Source organism: Petromyzon marinus, unplaced genomic scaffold (genome assembly GCF_048934315.1).
Source record: "Petromyzon marinus isolate PM22_M1 ecotype Great Lakes invasive population unplaced genomic scaffold, UKy_Petmar_22M1.pri1.0 PM_G_Scaffold_65, whole genome shotgun sequence".
Taxonomy (NCBI): domain Eukaryota; kingdom Metazoa; phylum Chordata; class Hyperoartia; order Petromyzontiformes; family Petromyzontidae; genus Petromyzon; species Petromyzon marinus.
Genome location: NW_027423019.1, coordinates 629,797 through 655,542, shown reverse-complemented (window position 1 = coordinate 655,542; position 25,746 = coordinate 629,797). Strand labels below are relative to the sequence as shown.

The 25,746-nt window shown below is 48.6% G+C and overlaps 1 protein-coding gene across 3 annotated transcripts in view; it reads left to right on the top strand.

Moving 5' to 3' along the window:
• Positions 1–7,912: 7,912 nt before the first annotated feature.
• Positions 7,913–25,746, top strand: part of LOC142919869 (uncharacterized) — a 79,726-nt gene continuing 61,892 nt past the window's right edge. For all 3 annotated transcript variants that reach the window (XM_076062539.1, XM_076062538.1, XM_076062537.1), the window contains exons 1-3: positions 7,913–8,059; positions 8,925–9,123; positions 10,032–10,210. In XM_076062539.1, the coding sequence (XP_075918654.1) occupies positions 7,966–8,059; positions 8,925–9,123; positions 10,032–10,210 (472 nt within the window). In that variant the 5' untranslated portion in view covers positions 7,913–7,965. The remainder of the gene's footprint in view (positions 8,060–8,924; positions 9,124–10,031; positions 10,211–25,746) is intronic.

Below are 25,746 nucleotides of genomic sequence, written 5' to 3'. Positions count from 1 at the left end.
AATACCCCATGCTCCGTTTTGAAGTTTAAAAATGAAACATCTTTGAATTGTGTTGTGTTTTGAATTAGATGATTTTATTTTTTCATTAAAAGCTTGTATCAATTTACATCTGGGAGACTTCATTGAAAAGGACATTTCGTGTGAATTTTCTCTCGTCATTAAGTAGATGGCCTTGCCGGGGGTTTGGTTTCAATGCGGACACACACAGTGTACACACACACATAGTGTACACACACTCTACACACACAGTGTACACACAGTGTACACACACAGTATACACACACTGTTCACACAGTGTACACACTGTACACACACACACAGTGTACACACAGTATACACACAGTGTATATACACAGTGTACACACACACAGTGTACACACACAGTACACACACACTGTTCACACAGTGTACACACTGTACACACACAGTGTACACACACACAGTATACACACAGTGTACACACACACAGAATACACACACAGTGTACACACACAGTGTACACACACACAGTGTACACACACAGTACACACACACTGTACACACACACAGTGTACACACACAGTGTACACACACATAGTGTACACACAGTGTATACCCTGTGTATGTACATACAGTGTATATATACGTACACACAGTGTACACACACACAGTGTATACACAATAATGTCCACGTTGTTGTAGCTGAGCCCACGCACCCAAGGGAGGGAGCAATGGAAAATTAATCTAAATCAACTTAAACTCCAATCCCGCTCTGTGACGTCACCACTCAGCATTACTTCATCAGCGTGAAACGCCAGGGGGAGGTGTACCTTGCTAGTGACGTCATGTTACCAAGGTATTCCACCGCGCTCTTGAGCGTGACGTCACCTCCGCTTGGGTCACTGCCGTTATTGTTCCAGTGCCATATCTTATTTGGGCAAAGCTACGCCCAGTGACTGGTGGCTCATTAACATAATGTATTAAAGCCGTCGCGAGTTTATTGCGACAGGTTCAGCACCTATATATTGAATGGTACATTAACATAATTTATTCATACTCTAATTTATTTATTTGCGTATAAGCTCGTTGTGGGAGGAGCGTGTCCCGTTCCCCGGAAGTGACGTCATGTCACCTGCTACCTCGTGACGTCACGAGGTAACAGGAAGCTATCGCTTCCTGCACTGAAATCCGAGGTGAGAAATTCTCATTGTGGTGGTGGTTGTTGTGGTGGTGGTTGTGGTGGTGGTGGTTGTGGTGGTGGTTGTTTACCAAGGTAGAGCCTGGCTCTCTCGTAGGGATGTCAGTTGAGTAGCAGCGAGCATGGGAATCGATGTCCAAGTTGGAACTTTACAACGCGGGGCCTAGTCACACGGGGCCTTGCCTCCTGCCCTCGCCTGATTGCGTTTACTTTAATTATCTCGCTTAAGTTGAATTTGTCTTCACCCGGCTCGCCACTTTGTAACTTTGTTTTATTGTAAATATTCACGCAGTTTTTTATTTTCGTTCTTTTGTTAGCAGGCCAAGCCCGCTTGAGCTGCTTTACCACTCTTGTTATCAGAAGCGACCTGCCCACAACAACACAAGGTGAGGCTTTGTCAACGTGTGTGAATGTTTTGACTTAAAACTTTGGTGACTGCAGGAATTAATATTCTTGGTTCTTTCGGTAAAGTCACGCAGATAGAAAGTTAAATAAAAATAACAATGAAAATAAATAAAAATAAATTGTAAATAGAGCAAAACAACTCACGTCGTTTTGATCGCAACACAAGTAGTCTTTAATTTTCGATTTAAAGCTTTCGTGACTGCAAGGATTCATCTTCTTTGGTTCTTTCGGTAAAGTCACGTAGAATGAGAATAAAATAATAAATTGATAAAATAAAATAACACAATAATATTCTCACGATGTTTCGGCCACAACGATGAAGGCCGCTTGTGTTGTGGCCGAAACGTCGTGAGAATATGATTGTGTTATTTTATTTTATCAATTTATTATTTTATTCTCATTCTACGTGACTTTACCGAAAGAACCAAAGAAGAAGTAGTCTTTATTTAATGTAATTGTATTATCTGTTATTGTTATTTTCTATCTACGTAACTTTACTGAAAGAACCAAGAATACGTGTGTCAATGTCTATCGGTCAAAGACGCTAAACGGAGTGACGCGCAAACTCCAAATATACAGCAGGCGTCACGGTCGGGATCGAACCCACGACTTCCTGTATACCAGGTGAGGTAGTTAACATCTCACCACGCAGAGAGACACGCAAACTCCAGTTAGCCTCGGCTATGTTCGTTGATCCTCAATTACTTGGTGGAGTGAGGATGCATTCATGCCAAGCAGATGAAGGTGGCCAGGCATGATTCTAGACACGCCACTGCCTGTTTACCCAGTGACAGTGTACAGTTTGTGTTTGCAGTAACGTCTATTAACTCTGTTGAACACGGAGGTTATATCATAACAGTAGTTTACTTTTGTTTTCCTCTGGAACTCTTTATAAGAATGGAAACAGGAGGTGAACACAGCACACACATTCAGCTGAAGTTTGAACTGTTCATCCCAGCATTTAAGGACATCTGAGCCTGGATTCACACCTCTAAGTTCCGATTGAACATTAATTTATGCATAACACAAATGGTATTGTTTTCAACACCCTTTGCTATGTCAGCTGAATTTAGCTCTCATAAATATTCCTTTTGTAGCCAGACAGCCGAAATTATGTGCTCGGAGTTTTGGGTGAACATTCATTTTGAAGATACGAGGGCTTCCAGGCATGTTTACGACCATTTGCCCTCTCATTGCGTGCCATAACAGCCCTGTGATGAATTTGGGAAACTTTTTCACTGCATCATGAATATATGAATAAGTATAGACGTGTAAGTCACGTGTTACTGTGTATGTATGCATTCCTCTGTGCCTCGATACTGACGTGTAGATGGTGTGGATATTATTTTTTTCTGTCTGCAGCTGACGCTTCCTCTGACGCTTCCTCTGCAGAATTGGTCTGATGGAGCAAATGCACTCAGCGCAGCTCGGTATGACATGTCAACAATGCGACCAGCGTGCATACAGCACGGATCGGACTGGAAATTTGACACGGCACCAGAGAACTCACACAGGAGAGAAACCCTTCAAATGTACTGTGTGTAACAAGGCATTTCCACAGTCATCTGTTCTTAAAATACACCAGAGAACACACACAGGAGAGAAACCCTTCAAGTGCAGTGTGTGTAACAAGGCATTTGCACGGCCATCTACTCTGAAAATACACCAGAGAACACACACGGGAGAGAAACCCTTCAAGTGCAGTGTGTGTGTGAAGGCATTTTCACAGTCATCTACTCTTGTAGCACACCAGAGAACTCACACGGGAGAGAAACCCTTCAAGTGCAGTGTGTGTGGGAAGGCATTTGCAGGGTCATCTGCTCTTGTAGAACACCAGAGAACACACACGGGAGAGAAACCCTTCAAGTGCAGTGTGTGTGGGAAGGCATTTGCGCAGTCATCTGCTCTTGTAGCACACCAGAGAACTCACACGGGAGAGAAACCCTTCAAGTGCAGTGTGTGTGGGAAGGCATTTGCACAGTCAGCTGCTCTTATAGTACACCAGAGAACACACACAGGAGAGAAACCCTTCAAGTGTACTCTGTGCAGGCAGATGTTTGCAAATTCATCAAATCTTCAAGTACACCAGAGAACACAGAAGCATCAGAAGATCCACAAGGAGTGGAGTCTGAAATCAGCTTGTGAAAGTCAAAGTGCCGCAATGAGCCCATCCCTCATGAAACAAGAACCGGAGGAAAATCGCAGCTTTGAGACTTAAAGGTATCGAGGTGAAATGTGAAGAGGTGATGGTGAAGAGGTGATGGTGAAGAGCGAAGAAGTGAAGGTAAAATGTGAAGATGAAGATTCACCAAAATGAGACCTTCTCATCGATGGAGGCAACGTGAAGCAGGAGGAGAATTCTGACTGAGACAGAGCGAGGCAACTCCCAGCAGTTTGTGGAGGTGTGGGTGGACTTCCTAGACAATACAAAGTTAAATGGAGACCCGGTAGATGTGTAAGCTTGAGACAATGTCGTTACAATAGATGCACCTTTGTCACAGGCCTTTAACGAAAAGAATGCGACGTTGAACACTCAGGTCCTAGGTTCATCCTGCAGAGTAAGAGCGAGCGGCCAGTCTTTGTGGACCTGTGTGTTGGGGAGATCTCTGACCAGGAGCGAGAGCCAATAAGCTCCCAAGCATTCACTATGTTATAATAATTGCTTTTACACGGTGCTTGCTTAATTGCCTCGGCAACTCGGAGTTTTGTATCTCGTCTGAAACACTCGAAGAGCATCCCCAAGTAGCAGCTGCCCCTGTGTGGCACAGGGTGGTGGCCCTGCACCGGCCTGCATTTATTATTTTTTCCGCCTGAGGACGACCGCTTGTGTTACGATCGAAACGTCGTGATCTATTATTATTTTTTGTACCTACGTGACTTTACTGAAAGAACCAAAGAGTATGTGAACAAGAGGCTGTCAGTAGGGGGCGATGATTGATGTTTCATCTCAGTTTTGTAATTTGTCGCTAATGTTTAGAATTCGCCAGCATGCAATGGTCTACTCGTTTTGAATGACACAATAGTATGTTTTACATCCACTGTTAAGCAGACGGTGCATATTTTTTTAAATAGCTTTTTAATCAGATGTTATCTGATGCAGTAGATTTCACTGCAGTAATTAAATTTTGTTAAAATTCCAGTCAATAATTTAGAATGAACATCTTCTTTGGTTCTTTCGGTAAAGTCACGTAGAATGAGAATAAATTAATAAATTAATAAAATAACACTAAAATTCTCACGACGTTTCGGCCACAACACAAGTGGCCTACAGGTGAAAGGAACAAACCTGTCGGGACGACAGAGCTTCAATGAACGCTGTTAAGATTTGTAGCGTCTTTTAAGCTGGTTTAGAGAGGTCAGGCACCTTGACAAAGGGGTTTACATATAAAACAGGAGACTTTAGCATTGAAATAGCTGAGTGATTAGCTTGTGACTGGTCATAGAAATAGACTGGTCATAGAAATAGCTTTATTGTGTTATTTTATTAATTTATTATTTTATTCTCATATTCTCATCCTACGTGACTTAAGATGAATCCTTGCAGTCACGAAAGCTTTAAATCGAAATTTAGAATGAACACTTGTCTGATTGTGTGTGTACATGCATCACTTTATTTTTTATAAGGGTCAAACATTGAATAAGTGATGTTAGGACAAAGTGTGTGTGTGTTTTTGGACGTAACCTGTACAGAGAACTCAGGTGAGACCCGTTGTTCTTGTGATACAGGTCAAAGGGTACTTTTGTGTTTCAGGAAGCATCTGGAGCAACTCATTGTCTTTGACATAGGAAGCACACTCGGATCATTCATCAGTTACAAGCCATACCACCTTAAAGTTACACGTAGAGGAGATACATTCTCTACAACACGAATTATAATTTTGTCTTACGTGTTGACGTAGATTTTGTCAAACTCGGACTATAAATGCTCCTTGCTGATTAACGTCTGGATGTTCACAACCATGGCTTGAAGCAAGCCCCACTGCTGTTGAGACATTGTCCACCAAAACCGGTCCACAGTTGGCTTGCACTGAAGCAATGCTGCAGTTATTATGGACTCGCACGAAGGCCGTGGGATTTATATCTCGTGTTAAACATTCCTTTGTTTCGTGGAGAGACCGATTAAATTAAAGACGTCTTGTCTGCTGATCTTGTTCATATCTGTGTACATCGATATCCCACATTGCTTGCACGTACACACCACACGCAATTAAATCAATAAGAATAAGAACGACTTCCGGGCATTGCTAAGATCGAGGAATCTCTTTCAATGGAGCGAGTTAAGTGTGTTCGATTCAACATCTCTCTGTCCGTCTGTGTCATCTGTTTGCCTCTGTGTTTCTCTCTGCCTGTGTTTCTCTGTCGTCTCTGTGTTCCTCTTGTCTGTGTCTGTCCGCCTGTCTTGTCTCTGTCTCTCTAGCAGCGTCTATCCAACCGTATTCAACGACTGTCAGTAGCAACACGCGCCCGGTCAACTTCCACGGCCCGCGACTCAAACTTGTTTATCTGTAACTTTCGCACCATACCTAGCCAACCGTGTGTGAGTCTGTGAGTCTCTGTGTGTGTATCTGTGTGAATCTCTGTGTGTGTATCTGTGTGAGTCTCTGTGTGTGTGTCTGTGTGAGTCTCTGTGTGTGTATCTGTGTGTGTGTATCTGTGTGAGTGTATCTGTGTGAGTCTCTGTGTATCTGTGTGAGTCTCTGTGTGTGTATCTGTGTGAATCTCTGTGTGTGTATCTGTGTGAGTCTCTGTGTGAGTCTCTGTGTGTGTGTCTGTGTGAGTCTGTGTGTGTATCTGTGTGAGTCTCTGTGTGTGTGTATCTGTGTGTATCTGTGTGAGTCTCTGTGTGTGTATCTGTGTGTGTATCTGTGTGAGTCTCTGTGTGTGTATCTGTGTGAGTCTCTGTGTGTGTATCTGTGTGAGTCTCTGTGTGTGTATCTGTGTGAGTCTCTGTGTGTGTATCTGGAACTTATTTCGCACCGTACGTAACCGAACCTGCCCAGGAGGAGCGGCTGGTATCATAAGTCGCTTGCCTTATTGCCTCAGCAACTCGGTGTTTCGTATCGAACCTCATCTCAAACAATGGAAGGGCGCCCCCTAGTGGCAGCTGCCCCTGTGTGGCACAAGGTGGCCCTGCACCGGCCTGCACGTGGACATGAGTCTGTCGGTAGGAGGCGATCATTGACGCGTCATCTCCCTTGTGGAGTTTCTGGATAGTGTTACTGGAATTGCCACAATTTTGACCGTGACACCAACATGCAATGTGTGTTGTGAGTGACACAGTGGCTTGTTTGACATCAGCTGTTAAGCAGACTGCACAGAGGATGTACTTTCTACGGCAGCTGAAGAAATTCAACCTGCCAAAGACAATGATGGTGCAATTCTATACAGCGATCATTGAATCCATCCTCACCTCCTCCATAACCGTCTGGTACGCTGCTGCCACTGCCAAGGACAAGAGCAGACTGCAGCGTATCATCCACACTGCTGAGAAGGTGATTGCCTGCAATCTACCAACCCTCGAGGACCTGCACACGACAAGGACCATGAGGCGAGCGAGGAAGATTGTGGCCGATTCCTCCCACCCTGGACACTCTCTGTTTCAGCTACTCCCCTCCGGCAGAAGGCTTCGGTCCATCAGGACCAAAACCTCACGCCATAAAAACAGATTCTTCCCATCTGCTGCTGGCCTGTTAAACAAGGCCAAGGGCTAACACTGATATTAACATTTTATCTACATAATGACACCTTGTTGATATTAACTATGTTAACCTATTTGTATTTTTTATTTTTAAATTATATCTTAAAGCTATTTTATCGATATTTATTCAATTTTATATACTTCAGCCCCTTGGTGTTAGTTAGACTTTTAACCCTTATTATAGTAAGACTTGTTTAAAACTTATTTAAGATTTTAGATTCCTATATGCTGAATGTATGCACCATCCTGCCAAAGTAACTTCCGTGTCGGTGTGAACTTTCATGGCGAATAAACCCTTTCTGATTCTGATTCATTCTCAATAGGAATCGATTCTAAACGCTCTCCTTTTCTAACACAATCGATTCTCATGGTCGGTATCCCAATGGGATTCGATTTTATGCGCTTTAAATCCCTAGCTAGATCGATTCCTATTTTATTAGAACAAATCGCCATAATCAATTCCCATGTTATCGAAAATGTATTCGATTTCATTTTACACTCACGACCAACGTCAATTCCAATGCAGTCCCAATGTGGATCGATGCCATCGGCTACATTTTTGACCACTATCGATTCGCATTTGTTATCCCCACAGGAATCGATCCGTGTTTTTAATTTAACCTTGAATCGATTTTACTCAGCACGTGACTTGGGTGAGGCGGACGCATGGCTGCGTGTGGGGTTAATGGCGATGTCGAAACTCTACAAACTTGGCCTACTCTTCCCCTTCATCCTGCCTCTCCTCCTCCTCCACCACTTCGTCACGTGCAGCAGCCACGGTGAGCAGAGCCCGAGGTGGTCGATAAATCGGGTACCAGGTTGTGTGATTGTGGGGGGAGTGGTGGTGCAGTGGTTAGCGCACTGTGTGGGGAGTGGTGGTGCAATGGTTAGCACACTGTGTGGGGAGTGGTGGTGCAGTAGTTAGCGCACTGTGTGGGGAGTGGTGGTGCAGTGGTTAGCACACTGTGTGAGTGTGGGGAGTGGTGGTGCAGTGGTTAGCGCACTGTGTGAGTGTGTGGGGAGCGGTGGTGCAGTGGTTAGCGCACTGTGTGTGAGTGGGGAGTGGTGGTGCAGTGGTTAGCGCACTGTGTGTGTGTGGAGTGGTGGTGCAGTGGTTAACGCGCTGTGAGTGTGTGTGTGAGGAGTGGTGGTGCAGTGGTTAGCGCACTGTGTGTGAGTGAGGAGTGGTGGTGCAGTGGTTAGCGCACTGTGTGTGAGTGTGTGGGGAGTGGTGGTGCAGTGGTTACCGCACTGTGTGTGAGTGGGGAGTGGTGGTGCAGTGGTTAGCGCACTGTGTGTGTGAGTGGGGAGTGGTGGTGCAGTGGTTAGCGCACTGTGAGTGTGTGGGGAGTGGTGGTGCAGTGGTTAGCGCACTGTGTGTGTGTGTGGGGAGTGGTGGTGCAGTGGTTAACGCACTGTGTGTGTGTGGAGTGGTGGTGCAGTGGTTAACGCACTGTGTGAGTGGGGAGTGGTGGTGCAGTGGTTAGCGCACTGTGTGGGTGTGAGTGGGGAGTGGTGGTGCAGTGGTTAACGCACTGTGTGTGTGTGGAGTGGTGGTGCAGTGGTTAGCGCACTGTGTGTGTGAGTGAGGAGTGGTGGTGCAGTGGTTAGCGCACTCTTGAGTGTTTTTCCCCATCTGCCCAGCTCCGCTGTTCCCACTGAATGTTCGTTTGGAGTCTCGAGACCTCCTGGCGACCCTTTGCTGGGACCCCGTTGAAGCGGCTCCCAGTGGGGATGGAGGGGATAGACCCCCACTTGTTGATCCTTTCACCATCAACTCGACCACCACAACCACGACCAACTCAACGTTCCTGAATGTTACATACACAGTTCAGAGCAAACTGTGAGATGCTCACTCACTCACTCAGCCACTCACTCACCAACCCACTCACTCACCAACCCATTCACTCACCCACTCACTCAGCCACTCACTCACCAACCCACTCACTCACCCACTCACTCACCAACCCACTCACCAACCCACTCACCCACTCACTCACCCACTCACTTACTCACCCACTCACTCACTCACCAACCTACTCACTCACCCACTCACTCACCAACCCACTCACTCACCCACTCACCAACCAATTACCCACTCACTCACCAACCCACTCACCCACCCACTCACCCACTCACCAACCCACTCACCAATCCACTCACTCACCAACCCACTCACTCACCCACTCACTCACCAACCCACTCACTCACCCACTCACCAACCAACTTACCCACTCACTCACCCCCCCACTCACCCACCCACTCACCCACTCACTCACCAACCCACTCACCAACCCACTCACTCACCAACCCACTCACTCATCCACTAACCAACCAACTTACCCACTCACTCACCAACCCACTCACCCACCCACTCACTCACCAACCCACTCACCAACCCACTCACTGACCAACCCACTCACTCACCCACTCACTCACCAACCCACTCACCAACCCCCTCACCCACTCACTCACCAACCCACTCAATCACCCACTCACTCACCCACTCAATCACCCACTCACCCATTCACCCACTCACTCACCAACCCATTCACCCACTCACCAACCCACTCACCCACTCACTCACCAACCCACTCACCCACCAACCCACTCACTCACACACACACCCATTCACCCACTCACTCACCAACCCACTCACCCACCAACCCACTCACACACACACACACGTCTCTCTCACCCACTGGCTCCTCACCACCCTCACCACTCCTCCCTGTGTCTCTGTCTGCGCAGCTTCAGACGAGCCCGCTGGCAGACCGTCTGCGCTGCCACAACAGAGACGCGGTGCGACGTCTCCTCGGCGCTGGACGATCCCGGTGGCCGCTACCTCCTCCGTGTGAGATTCTCCTTCTCATCCTCGCCATCGCGATCCTCACCCTGGGTAGTGGTTGTGGTCGTGCCCTTGAGGGAAAGTGAGTGGCACGAGATTGTACATATGCCTGTGTCTTTGTGTGTGTCTCTCTCTCTGTGTCTCTGTGTGTGTCTCTCTCTGCGTCTGTGTGTGTGTGTGTCTCTCTCTGTGTCTCTCTCTCTGTGTCTCTCTTTGTCCGTGCCTGTCTGGTGCTCACTAACAGCACTTGCCCCAACGGTGTTTTTCAGGCTACACGGAGGATCTTTGTCATCTTTGTCTGTGTGTGTCTCTCTGTGTGTTTGTGTCTCTGTGTATGTCTTTGACTCTTTCTGCCTGTGTGTGTGTGTCTTCGGCTCACAGGGGGAGATCACACAAACTCCACTCACTCGCTGTGTAGGACAGGGGAAGATCACACAAACTCCACTCACACTGTAGAACAGGGGGAGATCACACAAACTCCACTCACTTGCTCTGTAGGACAGGGGAAGATCACACAAACTCCACTCACACTGTAGAACAGGGGGAGATCACACAAACTCCACTCACTCGCTGTGTAGGACAGGGGGAGATCACACAAACCCCACTCACACACTCTGTAGGACAGGGGGAGATCACACAAACTCCACTTGCTCTGTAGGACAGGGGGAGATCACACAAACTCAACTCACTCGCTGTGTAGGACAGGGGGAGATCACACAAACTCAACTCACACTGTAGAACAGGGGGAGATCACACAAACTCCACTCACTCACTCTGTAGGACAGGGGGAGATCACACAAACTCCACTCACTCGCTGTGTAGGACAGGGGGAGATCACACAAACTCCACTCACTCTGTAGAACAGGGGGAGATCACAAACTCCATTCACTCACTCTGTAGGACAGGGGGAGATCATACAAACTCAACTAACTCACTCACTCACTCTGTAGGACAGGGGGAGATCACACAAACTCCACTCACTCACTCTGTAGGACAGGGGGAGATCACACAAACTCAACTCACTTGCTGTGTAGGACAGGGGGAGATCACACAAACTCCACTCACACTGTAGAACAGGGGGAGATCACACAAACTCCACACACTCACTCTGTAGAACAGGGGGAGATCACACAAACTTCACTCACTCACTCTGTAGAACAGGGGGAGATCACACAAACTCCACTCACTCACTCTGTAGGACAGGGGGAGATCACACAAACTCCACTCACTCTGTAGAACAGGGAGAGATCACACAAACTCCACTCACTCACTCTGTAGAACAGGGGGAAATCACACAAACTCCACTCACTCACTCTGTAGGACAGGGGGAGATCATACAAACTCCACTCTGTAAAACAGGGGGAGATCACACAAAATCCACACACTCACTCTGTAGAACAGGGGGAGATCACGCAAACTCCACTCACTCTGTAGGATAGGGGGAGATCATACAAACTCTACTCACTCACTCTGTAGGACAGGGGGAGATCATACAAACTCCACTCACACACTCTGTAGAACAGGGGCAGATCATACAAACTCCACTCACTCACTGTAGAACAGGGGGAGATCACACAAACTCCACTCACTCACTCTGTAGGACAGGGGGAGATCACACAAACTCCACTCACTCTGTAGAACAGGGGGAGATCACACAAACTCCACTCACTCACTCTGTAGAACAGGGGGAGATCACACAAACTCCACTCACTCAATCTGTAGAACAGGGGGAGATCATACAAACTCCACTCACTCTGTAGTACAGGGGGAGATCACACAAACTCCACTCACACACTCTGTAGGACAGGGGGAGATCATACAAACTCCACTCACACACTCTGTAGGACAGGGGGAGATCACACAAACTCCACTCACACTCACTCTGTGGAACAGGGGGAGATCACACAAACTCCACTCACTCACACTGTAGGACAGGGGGAGATCATACAAACTCCACTCACACACTCTGTAGGACAGGGGGAGATCACACAAACTCCACTCACTCTGTAGAACAGGGGGAGATCACACAAACTCCACTCACTCTGTAGAACAGGGGGAGATCACACAAACTCCACTCACTCTGTAGGACAGGGGGAGATCACACAAACTCCACTCACTCTGTAGGACAGGGGGAGATCACACAAACTCCACTCACTCACTCTGTAGGACAGGGGGAGATTACACAAACTCCACTCACTCTGTAGGACAGGGGGAGATCACACAAACTCCACTCACACACTCTGTAGGACAGGGGGAGATCAAACAAGCTCCACTCATTCACTCTGTAGGACAGGGGGAGATCACACAAACTCCACTCACACACTCTGTCGGACAGGGGGAGATCACACAAACTCCACTCACTCTGTAGGACAGGGAGAGATCACACAAACTCCACTCACTCACTCTGTAGTACAGGGGGAGATCACACAAACTCCACTCATTCACTCTGTAGGACAGGGGGAGATCATACAAACTCCACTCACTCTGTAAAACAGGGGGAGATCACACAAACTCCACACACTCCTTCTGTAGAACAGGGGGAGATCACACAAACTCTACTCACTCTGTAGGACATGGGGAGATCATACAAACTCCACTCACTCACTGTAGAACAGGGGGAGATCACACAAACTCCACTCACTCTGTAGGACAGGGGGAGATCACACAAACTCCACTCACTGACTCTGTAGGACAGGGGGAGATCACACAAACTCCACTCACTCTGTAGAACAGGGGGAGATCACACAAACACCACTCACTCTGTAGGACAGGGGGAGATCATACAAACTCAACTAACTCACTCACTCACTCTGTAGGACAGGGGGAGATCACACAAACTCCACTCACTCACTCTGTAGGACAGGGGGAGATCACACAAACTCAACTCACTTGCTGTGTAGGACAGGGGGAGATCACACAAACTCCACTCACACTGTAGAACAGGGGGAGATCACACAAACTCCACACACTCACTCTGTAGAACAGGGGGAGATCACACAAACTTCACTCACTCACTCTGTAGAACAGGGGGAGATCACACAAACTCCACTCACTCACTCTGTAGGACAGGGGGAGATCACACAAACTCCACTCACTCTGTAGAACAGGGAGAGATCACACAAACTCCACTCACTCACTCTGTAGGACAGGGGGAGATCATACAAACTCCACTCACACACTCTGTAGAACAGGGGCAGATCATACAAACTCCACTCACTCACTGTAGAACAGGGGGAGATCACACAAACTCCACTCACTCACTCTGTAGGACAGGGGGAGATCACACAAACTCCACTCACTCTGTAGAACAGGGGGAGATCACACAAACTCCACTCACTCTGTAGAACAGGGGGAGATCACACAAACTCCACTCACTCAATCTGTAGAACAGGGGGAGATCATACAAACTCCACTCACTCTGTAAAACAGGGGGAGATCACACAAACTCCACACACTCCTTCTGTAGAACAGGGGGAGATCACACAAACTCTACTCACTCTGTAGGACATGGGGAGATCATACAAACTCCACTCACTCACTGTAGAACAGGGGGAGATCACACAAACTCCACTCACTCTGTAGGACAGGGGGAGATCACACAAACTCCACTCACTGACTCTGTAGGACAGGGGGAGATCACACAAACTCCACTCACTCTGTAGAACAGGGGGAGATCACACAAACACCACTCACTCTGTAGGACAGGGGGAGATCACACAAACTCCATTCACTCACTCTGTAGGACAGGGGGAGATCATACAAACTCAACTCACTCACTCACTCTGTAGGACAGGGGGAGATCATACAAACTCCACTCACTCACTGTAGAACAGGGGGAGATCACACAAACTCCACTCACTCACTCTGTAGGACAGGGGGAGATCACACAAACTCCACTCACTCTGTAGAACAGGGGGAGATCACACAAACTCCACTCACTCTGTAGAACAGGGGGAGATCACACAAACTCCACTCACTCAATCTGTAGAACAGGGGGAGATCATACAAACTCCACTCACTCTGTAGTACAGGGGGAGATCACACAAACTCCACTCACACACTCTGTAGGACAGGGGGAGATCATACAAACTCCACTCACACACTCTGTAGGACAGGGGGAGATCACACAAACTCCACTCACACTCACTCTGTGGAACAGGGGGAGATCACACAAACTCCACTCACTCACACTGTAGGACAGGGGGAGATCACACAAACTCCACTCACTCTGTAGAACAGGGGGAGATCACACAAACACCACTCACTCTGTAGGACAGGGGGAGATCATACAAACTCAACTAACTCACTCACTCACTCTGTAGGACAGGGGGAGATCACACAAACTCCACTCACTCACTCTGTAGGACAGGGGGAGATCACACAAACTCAACTCACTTGCTGTGTAGGACAGGGGGAGATCACACAAACTCCACTCACACTGTAGAACAGGGGGAGATCACACAAACTCCACACACTCACTCTGTAGAACAGGGGGAGATCACACAAACTTCACTCACTCACTCTGTAGAACAGGGGGAGATCACACAAACTCCACTCACTCACTCTGTAGGACAGGGGGAGATCACACAAACTCCACTCACTCTGTAGAACAGGGAGAGATCACACAAACTCCACTCACTCACTCTGTAGGACAGGGGGAGATCATACAAACTCCACTCACACACTCTGTAGAACAGGGGCAGATCATACAAACTCCACTCACTCACTGTAGAACAGGGGGAGATCACACAAACTCCACTCACTCACTCTGTAGGACAGGGGGAGATCACACAAACTCCACTCACTCTGTAGAACAGGGGGAGATCACACAAACTCCACTCACTCTGTAGAACAGGGGGAGATCACACAAACTCCACTCACTCAATCTGTAGAACAGGGGGAGATCATACAAACTCCACTCACACACTCTGTAGGACAGGGGGAGATCACACAAACTCCACTCACACTCACTCTGTGGAACAGGGGGAGATCACACAAACTCCACTCACTCACACTGTAGGACAGGGGGAGATCATACAAACTCCACTCACACACTCTGTAGGACAGGGGGAGATCACACAAACTCCACTCACTCTGTAGGACAGAGGGAGATCACACAAACTCCACTCACTCTGTAGGACAGGGGGAGATCACACAAACTCCACTCACTCACTCTGTAGGACAGGGGGAGATTACACAAACTCCACTCACTCTGTAGGACAGGGGGAGATCACACAAACTCCACTCACACACTCTGTAGGACAGGGGGAGATCAAACAAGCTCCACTCATTCACTCTGTAGGACAGGGGGAGATCACACAAACTCCACTCACACACTCTGTCGGACAGGGGGAGATCACACAAACTCCACTCACTCTGTAGGACAGGGAGAGATCACACAAACTCCACTCACTCACTCTGTAGTACAGGGGGAGATCACACAAACTCCACTCATTCACTCTGTAGGACAGGGGGAGATCATACAAACTCCACTCACTCTGTAAAACAGGGGGAGATCACACAAACTCCACACACTCCTTCTGTAGAACAGGGGGAGATCACACAAACTCTACTCACTCTGTAGGACATGGGGAGATCATACAAACTCCACTCACTCACTGTAGAACAGGGGGAGATCACACAAACTCCACTCACTCTGTAGGACAGGGGGAGATCACACAAACTCCACTCACTGACTCTGTAGGACAGGGGGAGATCACACAAACTCCACTCACTCTGTAGAACAGGGGGAGATCACACAAACACCACTCACTCTGTAGGACAGGGGGAGATCATACAAACTCAACTAACTCACTCACTCACTCTGTAGGACAGGGGGAGATCACACAAACTCCACTCACTCACTCTGTAGGACAGGGGGAGATCACACAAACTCAACTCACTTGCTGTGTAGGACAGGGGGAGATCACACAAACTCCACTCACACTGTAGAACAGGGGGAGATCACACAAACTCCACACACTCACTCTGTAGAACAGGGGGAGATCACACAAACTTCACTCACTCACTCTGTAGAACAGGGGGAGATCACACAAACTCCACTCACTCACTCTGTAGGACAGGGGGAGATCACACAAACTCCACTCACTCTGTAGAACAGGGAGAGATCACACAAACTCCACTCACTCACTCTGTAGGACAGGGGGAGATCATACAAACTCCACTCACACACTCTGTAGAACAGGGGCAGATCATACAAACTCCACTCACTCACTGTAGAACAGGGGGAGATCACACAAACTCCACTCACTCACTCTGTAGGACAGGGGGAGATCACACAAACTCCACTCACTCTGTAGAACAGGGGGAGATCACACAAACTCCACTCACTCTGTAGAACAGGGGGAGATCACACAAACTCCACTCACTCAATCTGTAGAACAGGGGGAGATCATACAAACTCCACTCACTCTGTAAAACAGGGGGAGATCACACAAACTCCACACACTCCTTCTGTAGAACAGGGGGAGATCACACAAACTCTACTCACTCTGTAGGACATGGGGAGATCATACAAACTCCACTCACTCACTGTAGAACAGGGGGAGATCACACAAACTCCACTCACTCTGTAGGACAGGGGGAGATCACACAAACTCCACTCACTGACTCTGTAGGACAGGGGGAGATCACACAAACTCCACTCACTCTGTAGAACAGGGGGAGATCACACAAACACCACTCACTCTGTAGGACAGGGGGAGATCACACAAACTCCATTCACTCACTCTGTAGGACAGGGGGAGATCATACAAACTCAACTCACTCACTCACTCTGTAGGACAGGGGGAGATCATACAAACTCCACTCACTCACTGTAGAACAGGGGGAGATCACACAAACTCCACTCACTCACTCTGTAGGACAGGGGGAGATCACACAAACTCCACTCACTCTGTAGAACAGGGGGAGATCACACAAACTCCACTCACTCTGTAGAACAGGGGGAGATCACACAAACTCCACTCACTCAATCTGTAGAACAGGGGGAGATCATACAAACTCCACTCACTCTGTAGTACAGGGGGAGATCACACAAACTCCACTCACACACTCTGTAGGACAGGGGGAGATCATACAAACTCCACTCACACACTCTGTAGGACAGGGGGAGATCACACAAACTCCACTCACACTCACTCTGTGGAACAGGGGGAGATCACACAAACTCCACTCACTCACACTGTAGGACAGGGGGAGATCACACAAACTCCACTCACTCTGTAGAACAGGGGGAGATCACACAAACACCACTCACTCTGTAGGACAGGGGGAGATCATACAAACTCAACTAACTCACTCACTCACTCTGTAGGACAGGGGGAGATCACACAAACTCCACTCACTCACTCTGTAGGACAGGGGGAGATCACACAAACTCAACTCACTTGCTGTGTAGGACAGGGGGAGATCACACAAACTCCACTCACACTGTAGAACAGGGGGAGATCACACAAACTCCACACACTCACTCTGTAGAACAGGGGGAGATCACACAAACTTCACTCACTCACTCTGTAGAACAGGGGGAGATCACACAAACTCCACTCACTCACTCTGTAGGACAGGGGGAGATCACACAAACTCCACTCACTCTGTAGAACAGGGAGAGATCACACAAACTCCACTCACTCACTCTGTAGGACAGGGGGAGATCATACAAACTCCACTCACACACTCTGTAGAACAGGGGCAGATCATACAAACTCCACTCACTCACTGTAGAACAGGGGGAGATCACACAAACTCCACTCACTCACTCTGTAGGACAGGGGGAGATCACACAAACTCCACTCACTCTGTAGAACAGGGGGAGATCACACAAACTCCACTCACTCTGTAGAACAGGGGGAGATCACACAAACTCCACTCACTCAATCTGTAGAACAGGGGGAGATCATACAAACTCCACTCACTCTGTAAAACAGGGGGAGATCACACAAACTCCACACACTCCTTCTGTAGAACAGGGGGAGATCACACAAACTCTACTCACTCTGTAGGACATGGGGAGATCATACAAACTCCACTCACTCACTGTAGAACAGGGGGAGATCACACAAACTCCACTCACTCTGTAGGACAGGGGGAGATCACACAAACTCCACTCACTGACTCTGTAGGACAGGGGGAGATCACACAAACTCCACTCACTCTGTAGAACAGGGGGAGATCACACAAACACCACTCACTCTGTAGGACAGGGGGAGATCACACAAACTCCATTCACTCACTCTGTAGGACAGGGGGAGATCATACAAACTCAACTCACTCACTCACTCTGTAGGACAGGGGGAGATCATACAAACTCCACTCACTCACTGTAGAACAGGGGGAGATCACACAAACTCCACTCACTCACTCTGTAGGACAGGGGGAGATCACACAAACTCCACTCACTCTGTAGAACAGGGGGAGATCACACAAACTCCACTCACTCTGTAGAACAGGGGGAGATCACACAAACTCCACTCACTCAATCTGTAGAACAGGGGGAGATCATACAAACTCCACTCACTCTGTAGTACAGGGGGAGATCACACAAACTCCACTCACACACTCTGTAGGACAGGGGGAGATCATACAAACTCCACTCACACACTCTGTAGGACAGGGGGAGATCACACAAACTCCACTCACACTCACTCTGTGGAACAGGGGGAGATCACACAAACTCCACTCACTCACACTGTAGGACAGGGGGAGATCATACAAACTCCACTCACACACTCTGTAGGACAGGGGGAGATCACACAAACTCCACTCACTCTGTAGAACAGGGGGAGATCACACAAACTCCACTCACTCTGTAGAACAGGGGGAGATCACACAAACTCCACTCACTCTGTAGGACAGGGGGAGATCACACAAACTCCACTCACTCTGTAGGACAGGGGGAGATCACACAAACTCCACTCACTCACTCTGTAGGACAGGGGGAGATTACACAAACTCCACTCACTCTGTAGGACAGGGGGAGATCACACAAACTCCACTCACACACTCTGTAGGACAGGGGGAGATCAAACAAGCTCCACTCATTCACTCTGTAGGACAGGGGGAGATCACACAAACTCCACTCACACACTCTGTCGGACAGGGGGAGATCACACAAACTCCACTCACTCTGTAGGACAGGGAGAGATCACACAAAATCCACTCACTCACTCTGTAGTACAGGGGGAGATCACACAAAGTCCACTCATTCACTCTGTAGGACAGGGGGAGATCATACAAACTCCACTCACTCTGTAAAACAGGGGGAGATCACACAAACTCCACACACTCCTTCTGTAGAACAGGGGGAGATCACACAAACTCTACTCACTCTGTAGGACATGGGGAGATCATACAAACTCCACTCACTCACTGTAGAACAGGGGGAGATCACACAAACTCCACTCACTCTGTAGGACAGGGGGAGATCACACAAACTCCACTCACTGACTCTGTAGGACAGGGGGAGATCACACAAACTCCACTCACTCTGTAGAACAGGGGGAGATCACACAAACACCACTCACTCTGTAGGACAGGGGGAGATCATACAAACTCAACTAACTCACTCACTCACTCTGTAGGACAGGGGGAGATCACACAAACTCCACTCACTCACTCTGTAGGACAGGGGGAGATCACACAAACTCAACTCACTTGCTGTGTAGGACAGGGGGAGATCACACAAACTCCACTCACTCTGTAGAACAGGGAGAGATCACACAAACTCCACTCACTCACTCTGTAGAACAGGGGGAGATCACACAAACTTCACTCACTCACTCTGTAGAACAGGGGGAGATCACACAAACTCCACTCACTCACTCTGTAGGACAGGGGGAGATCACACAAACTCCACTCACTCTGTAGAACAGGGAGAGATCACACAAACTCCACTCACTCACTCTGTAGAACAGGGGGAAATCACACAAACTCCACTCACTCACTCTGTAGGACAGGGGGAGATCATACAAACTCCACTCTGTAAAACAGGGGGAGATCACACAAACTCCACACACTCACTCTGTAGAACAGGGGGAGATCACACAAACTCCACTCACTCTGTAGGACAGGGGGAGATCATACAAACTCTACTCACTCACTCTGTAGGACAGGGGGAGATCATACAAACTCCACTCACACACTCTGTAGAACAGGGGCAGATCATACAAACTCCACTCACTCACTGTAGAACAGGGGGAGATCACACAAACTCCACTCACTCACTCTGTAGGACAGGGGGAGATCACACAAACTCCACTCACTCTGTAGAACAGGGGGAGATCACACAAACTCCACTCACTCTGTAGAACAGGGGGAGATCACACAAACTCCACTCACTCAATCTGTAGAACAGGGGGAGATCATACAAACTCCACTCACTCTGTAGTACAGGGGGAGATCACACAAACTCCACTCACACACTCTGTAGGACAGGGGGAGATCATACAAACTCCACTCACACACTCTGTAGGACAGGGGGAGATCACACAAACTCCACTCACACTCACTCTGTGGAACAGGGGGAGATCACACAAACTCCACTCACTCACTCTGTAGTACAGGGGGAGATCACACAAACTCCACTCATTCACTCTGTAGGACAGGGGGAGATCATACAAACTCCACTCACTCTGTAAAACAGGGGGAGATCACACAAACTCCACACACTCCTTCTGTAGAACAGGGGGAGATCACACAAACTCTACTCACTCTGTAGGACATGGGGAGATCATACAAACTCCACTCACTCACTGTAGAACAGGGGGAGATCACACAAACTCCACTCACTCTGTAGGACAGGGGGAGATCACACAAACTCCACTCACTGACTCTGTAGGACAGGGGGAGATCACACAAACTCCACTCACTCTGTAGAACAGGGGGAGATCACACAAACACCACTCACTCTGTAGGACAGGGGGAGATCATACAAACTCAACTAACTCACTCACTCACTCTGTAGGACAGGGGGAGATCACACAAACTCCACTCACTCACTCTGTAGGACAGGGGGAGATCACACAAACTCAACTCACTTGCTGTGTAGGACAGGGGGAGATCACACAAACTCCACTCACACTGTAGAACAGGGGGAGATCACACAAACTCCACACACTCACTCTGTAGAACAGGGGGAGATCACACAAACTTCACTCACTCACTCTGTAGAACAGGGGGAGATCACACAAACTCCACTCACTCACTCTGTAGGACAGGGGGAGATCACACAAACTCCACTCACTCTGTAGAACAGGGAGAGATCACACAAACTCCACTCACTCACTCTGTAGAACAGGGGGAAATCACACAAACTCCACTCACTCTGTAGGACAGGGGGAGATCATACAAACTCCACTCTGTAAAACAGGGGGAGATCACACAAACTCCACACACTCACTCTGTAGAACAGGGGGAGATCACACAAACTCCACTCACTCTGTAGGACAGGGGGAGATCATACAAACTCTACTCACTCACTCTGTAGGACAGGGGGAGATCATACAAACTCCACTCACACACTCTGTAGAACAGGGGCAGATCATACAAACTCCACTCACTCACTGTAGAACAGGGGGAGATCACACAAACTCCACTCACTCACTCTGTAGGACAGGGGGAGATCACACAAACTCCACTCACTCTGTAGAACAGGGGGAGATCACACAAACTCCACTCACTCTGTAGAACAGGGGGAGATCACACAAACTCCACTCACTCAATCTGTAGAACAGGGGGAGATCATACAAACTCCACTCACTCTGTAAAACAGGGGGAGATCACACAAACTCCACACACTCCTTCTGTAGAACAGGGGGAGATCACACAAACTCTACTCACTCTGTAGGACATGGGGAGATCATACAAACTCCACTCACTCACTGTAGAACAGGGGGAGATCACACAAACTCCACTCACTCTGTAGGACAGGGGGAGATCACACAAACTCCACTCACTGACTCTGTAGGACAGGGGGAGATCACACAAACTCCACTCACTCTGTAGAACAGGGGGAGATCACACAAACACCACTCACTCTGTAGGACAGGGGGAGATCACACAAACTCCATTCACTCACTCTGTAGGACAGGGGGAGATCATACAAACTCAACTCACTCACTCACTCTGTAGGACAGGGGGAGATCATACAAACTCCACTCACTCACTGTAGAACAGGGGGAGATCACACAAACTCCACTCACTCACTCTGTAGGACAGGGGGAGATCACACAAACTCCACTCACTCTGTAGAACAGGGGGAGATCACACAAACTCCACTCACTCTGTAGAACAGGGGGAGATCACACAAACTCCACTCACTCAATCTGTAGAACAGGGGGAGATCATACAAACTCCACTCACTCTGTAGTACAGGGGGAGATCACACAAACTCCACTCACACACTCTGTAGGACAGGGGGAGATCATACAAACTCCACTCACACACTCTGTAGGACAGGGGGAGATCACACAAACTCCACTCACACTCACTCTGTGGAACAGGGGGAGATCACACAAACTCCACTCACTCACACTGTAGGACAGGGGGAGATCATACAAACTCCACTCACACACTCTGTAGGACAGGGGGAGATCACACAAACTCCACTCACTCTGTAGAACAGGGGGAGATCACACAAACTCCACTCACTCTGTAGAACAGGGGGAGATCACACAAACTCCACTCACTCTGTAGGACAGGGGGAGATCACACAAACTCCACTCACTCTGTAGGACAGGGGGAGATCACACAAACTCCACTCACTCACTCTGTAGGACAGGGGGAGATTACACAAACTCCACTCACTCTGTAGGACAGGGGGAGATCACACAAACTCCACTCACACACTCTGTAGGACAGGGGGAGATCAAACAAGCTCCACTCATTCACTCTGTAGGACAGGGGGAGATCACACAAACTCCACTCACACACTCTGTCGGACAGGGGGAGATCACACAAACTCCACTCACTCTGTAGGACAGGGAGAGATCACACAAAATCCACTCACTCACTCTGTAGTACAGGGGGAGATCACACAAAGTCCACTCATTCACTCTGTAGGACAGGGGGAGATCATACAAACTCCACTCACTCTGTAAAACAGGGGGAGATCACACAAACTCCACACACTCCTTCTGTAGAACAGGGGGAGATCACACAAACTCTACTCACTCTGTAGGACATGGGGAGATCATACAAACTCCACTCACTCACTGTAGAACAGGGGGAGATCACACAAACTCCACTCACTCTGTAGGACAGGGGGAGATCACACAAACTCCACTCACTGACTCTGTAGGACAGGGGGAGATCACACAAACTCCACTCACTCTGTAGAACAGGGGGAGATCACACAAACACCACTCACTCTGTAGGACAGGGGGAGATCATACAAACTCAACTAACTCACTCACTCACTCTGTAGGACAGGGGGAGATCACACAAACTCCACTCACTCACTCTGTAGGACAGGGGGAGATCACACAAACTCAACTCACTTGCTGTGTAGGACAGGGGGAGATCACACAAACTCCACTCACTCTGTAGAACAGGGAGAGATCACACAAACTCCACTCACTCACTCTGTAGAACAGGGGGAGATCACACAAACTTCACTCACTCACTCTGTAGAACAGGGGGAGATCACACAAACTCCACTCACTCACTCTGTAGGACAGGGGGAGATCACACAAACTCCACTCACTCTGTAGAACAGGGAGAGATCACACAAACTCCACTCACTCACTCTGTAGAACAGGGGGAAATCACACAAACTCCACTCACTCACTCTGTAGGACAGGGGGAGATCATACAAACTCCACTCTGTAAAACAGGGGGAGATCACACAAACTCCACACACTCACTCTGTAGAACAGGGGGAGATCACACAAACTCCACTCACTCTGTAGGACAGGGGGAGATCATACAAACTCTACTCACTCACTCTGTAGGACAGGGGGAGATCATTCAAACTCCACTCACACACTCTGTAGAACAGGGGCAGATCATACAAACTCCACTCACTCACTGTAGAACAGGGGGAGATCACACAAACTCCACTCACTCACTCTGTAGGACAGGGGGAGATCACACAAACTCCACTCACTCTGTAGAACAGGGGGAGATCACACAAACTCCACTCACTCTGTAGAACAGGGGGAGATCACACAAACTCCACTCACTCAATCTGTAGAACAGGGGGAGATCATACAAACTCCACTCACTCTGTAGTACAGGGGGAGATCACACAAACTCCACTCACACACTCTGTAGGACAGGGGGAGATCATACAAACTCCACTCACACACTCTGTAGGACAGGGGGAGATCACACAAACTCCACTCACACTCACTCTGTGGAACAGGGGGAGATCACACAAACTCCACTCACTCACACTGTAGGACAGGGGGAGATCATACAAACTCCACTCACACACTCTGTAGGACAGGGGGAGATCACACAAACTCCACTCACTCTGTAGAACAGGGGGAGATCACACAAACTCCACTCACTCTGTAGAACAGGGGGAGATCACACAAACTCCACTCACTCTGTAGGACAGGGGGAGATCACACAAACTCCACTCACTCTGTAGGACAGGGGGAGATCACACAAACTCCACTCACTCACTCTGTAGGACAGGGGGAGATTACACAAACTCCACTCACTCTGTAGGACAGGGGGAGATCACACAAACTCCACTCACACACTCTGTAGGACAGGGGGAGATCAAACAAGCTCCACTCATTCACTCTGTAGGACAGGGGGAGATCACACAAACTCCACTCACACACTCTGTCGGACAGGGGGAGATCACACAAACTCCACTCACTCTGTAGGACAGGGAGAGATCACACAAACTCCACTCACTCACTCTGTAGTACAGGGGGAGATCACACAAAGTCCACTCATTCACTCTGTAGGACAGGGGGAGATCATACAAACTCCACTCACTCTGTAAAACAGGGGGAGATCACACAAACTCCACACACTCCTTCTGTAGAACAGGGGGAGATCACACAAACTCTACTCACTCTGTAGGACATGGGGAGATCATACAAACTCCACTCACTCACTGTAGAACAGGGGGAGATCACACAAACTCCACTCACTCTGTACGACAGGGGGAGATCACACAAACTCCACTCACTGACTCTGTAGGACAGGGGGAGATCACACAAACTCCACTCACTCTGTAGAACAGGGGGAGATCACACAAACACCACTCACTCTGTAGGACAGGGGGAGATCACACAAACTCCATTCACTCACTCTGTAGGACAGGGGGAGATCATACAAACTCAACTAACTCACTCACTCACTCTGTAGGACAGGGGGAGATCACACAAACTCAACTCACTTGCTGTGTAGGACAGGGGGAGATCACACAAACTCCACTCACACTGTAGAACAGGGGGAGATCACACAAACTCCACACACTCACTCTGTAGAACAGGGGGAGATCACACAAACTCCACTCACTCACTCTGTAGAACAGGGGGAGATCACACAAACCCCACTCACTCACTCTGTAGGATAGGGGGAGATCACACAAACTCCACTCACTCTGTAGAACAGGCGGAGATCACACAAACTCTA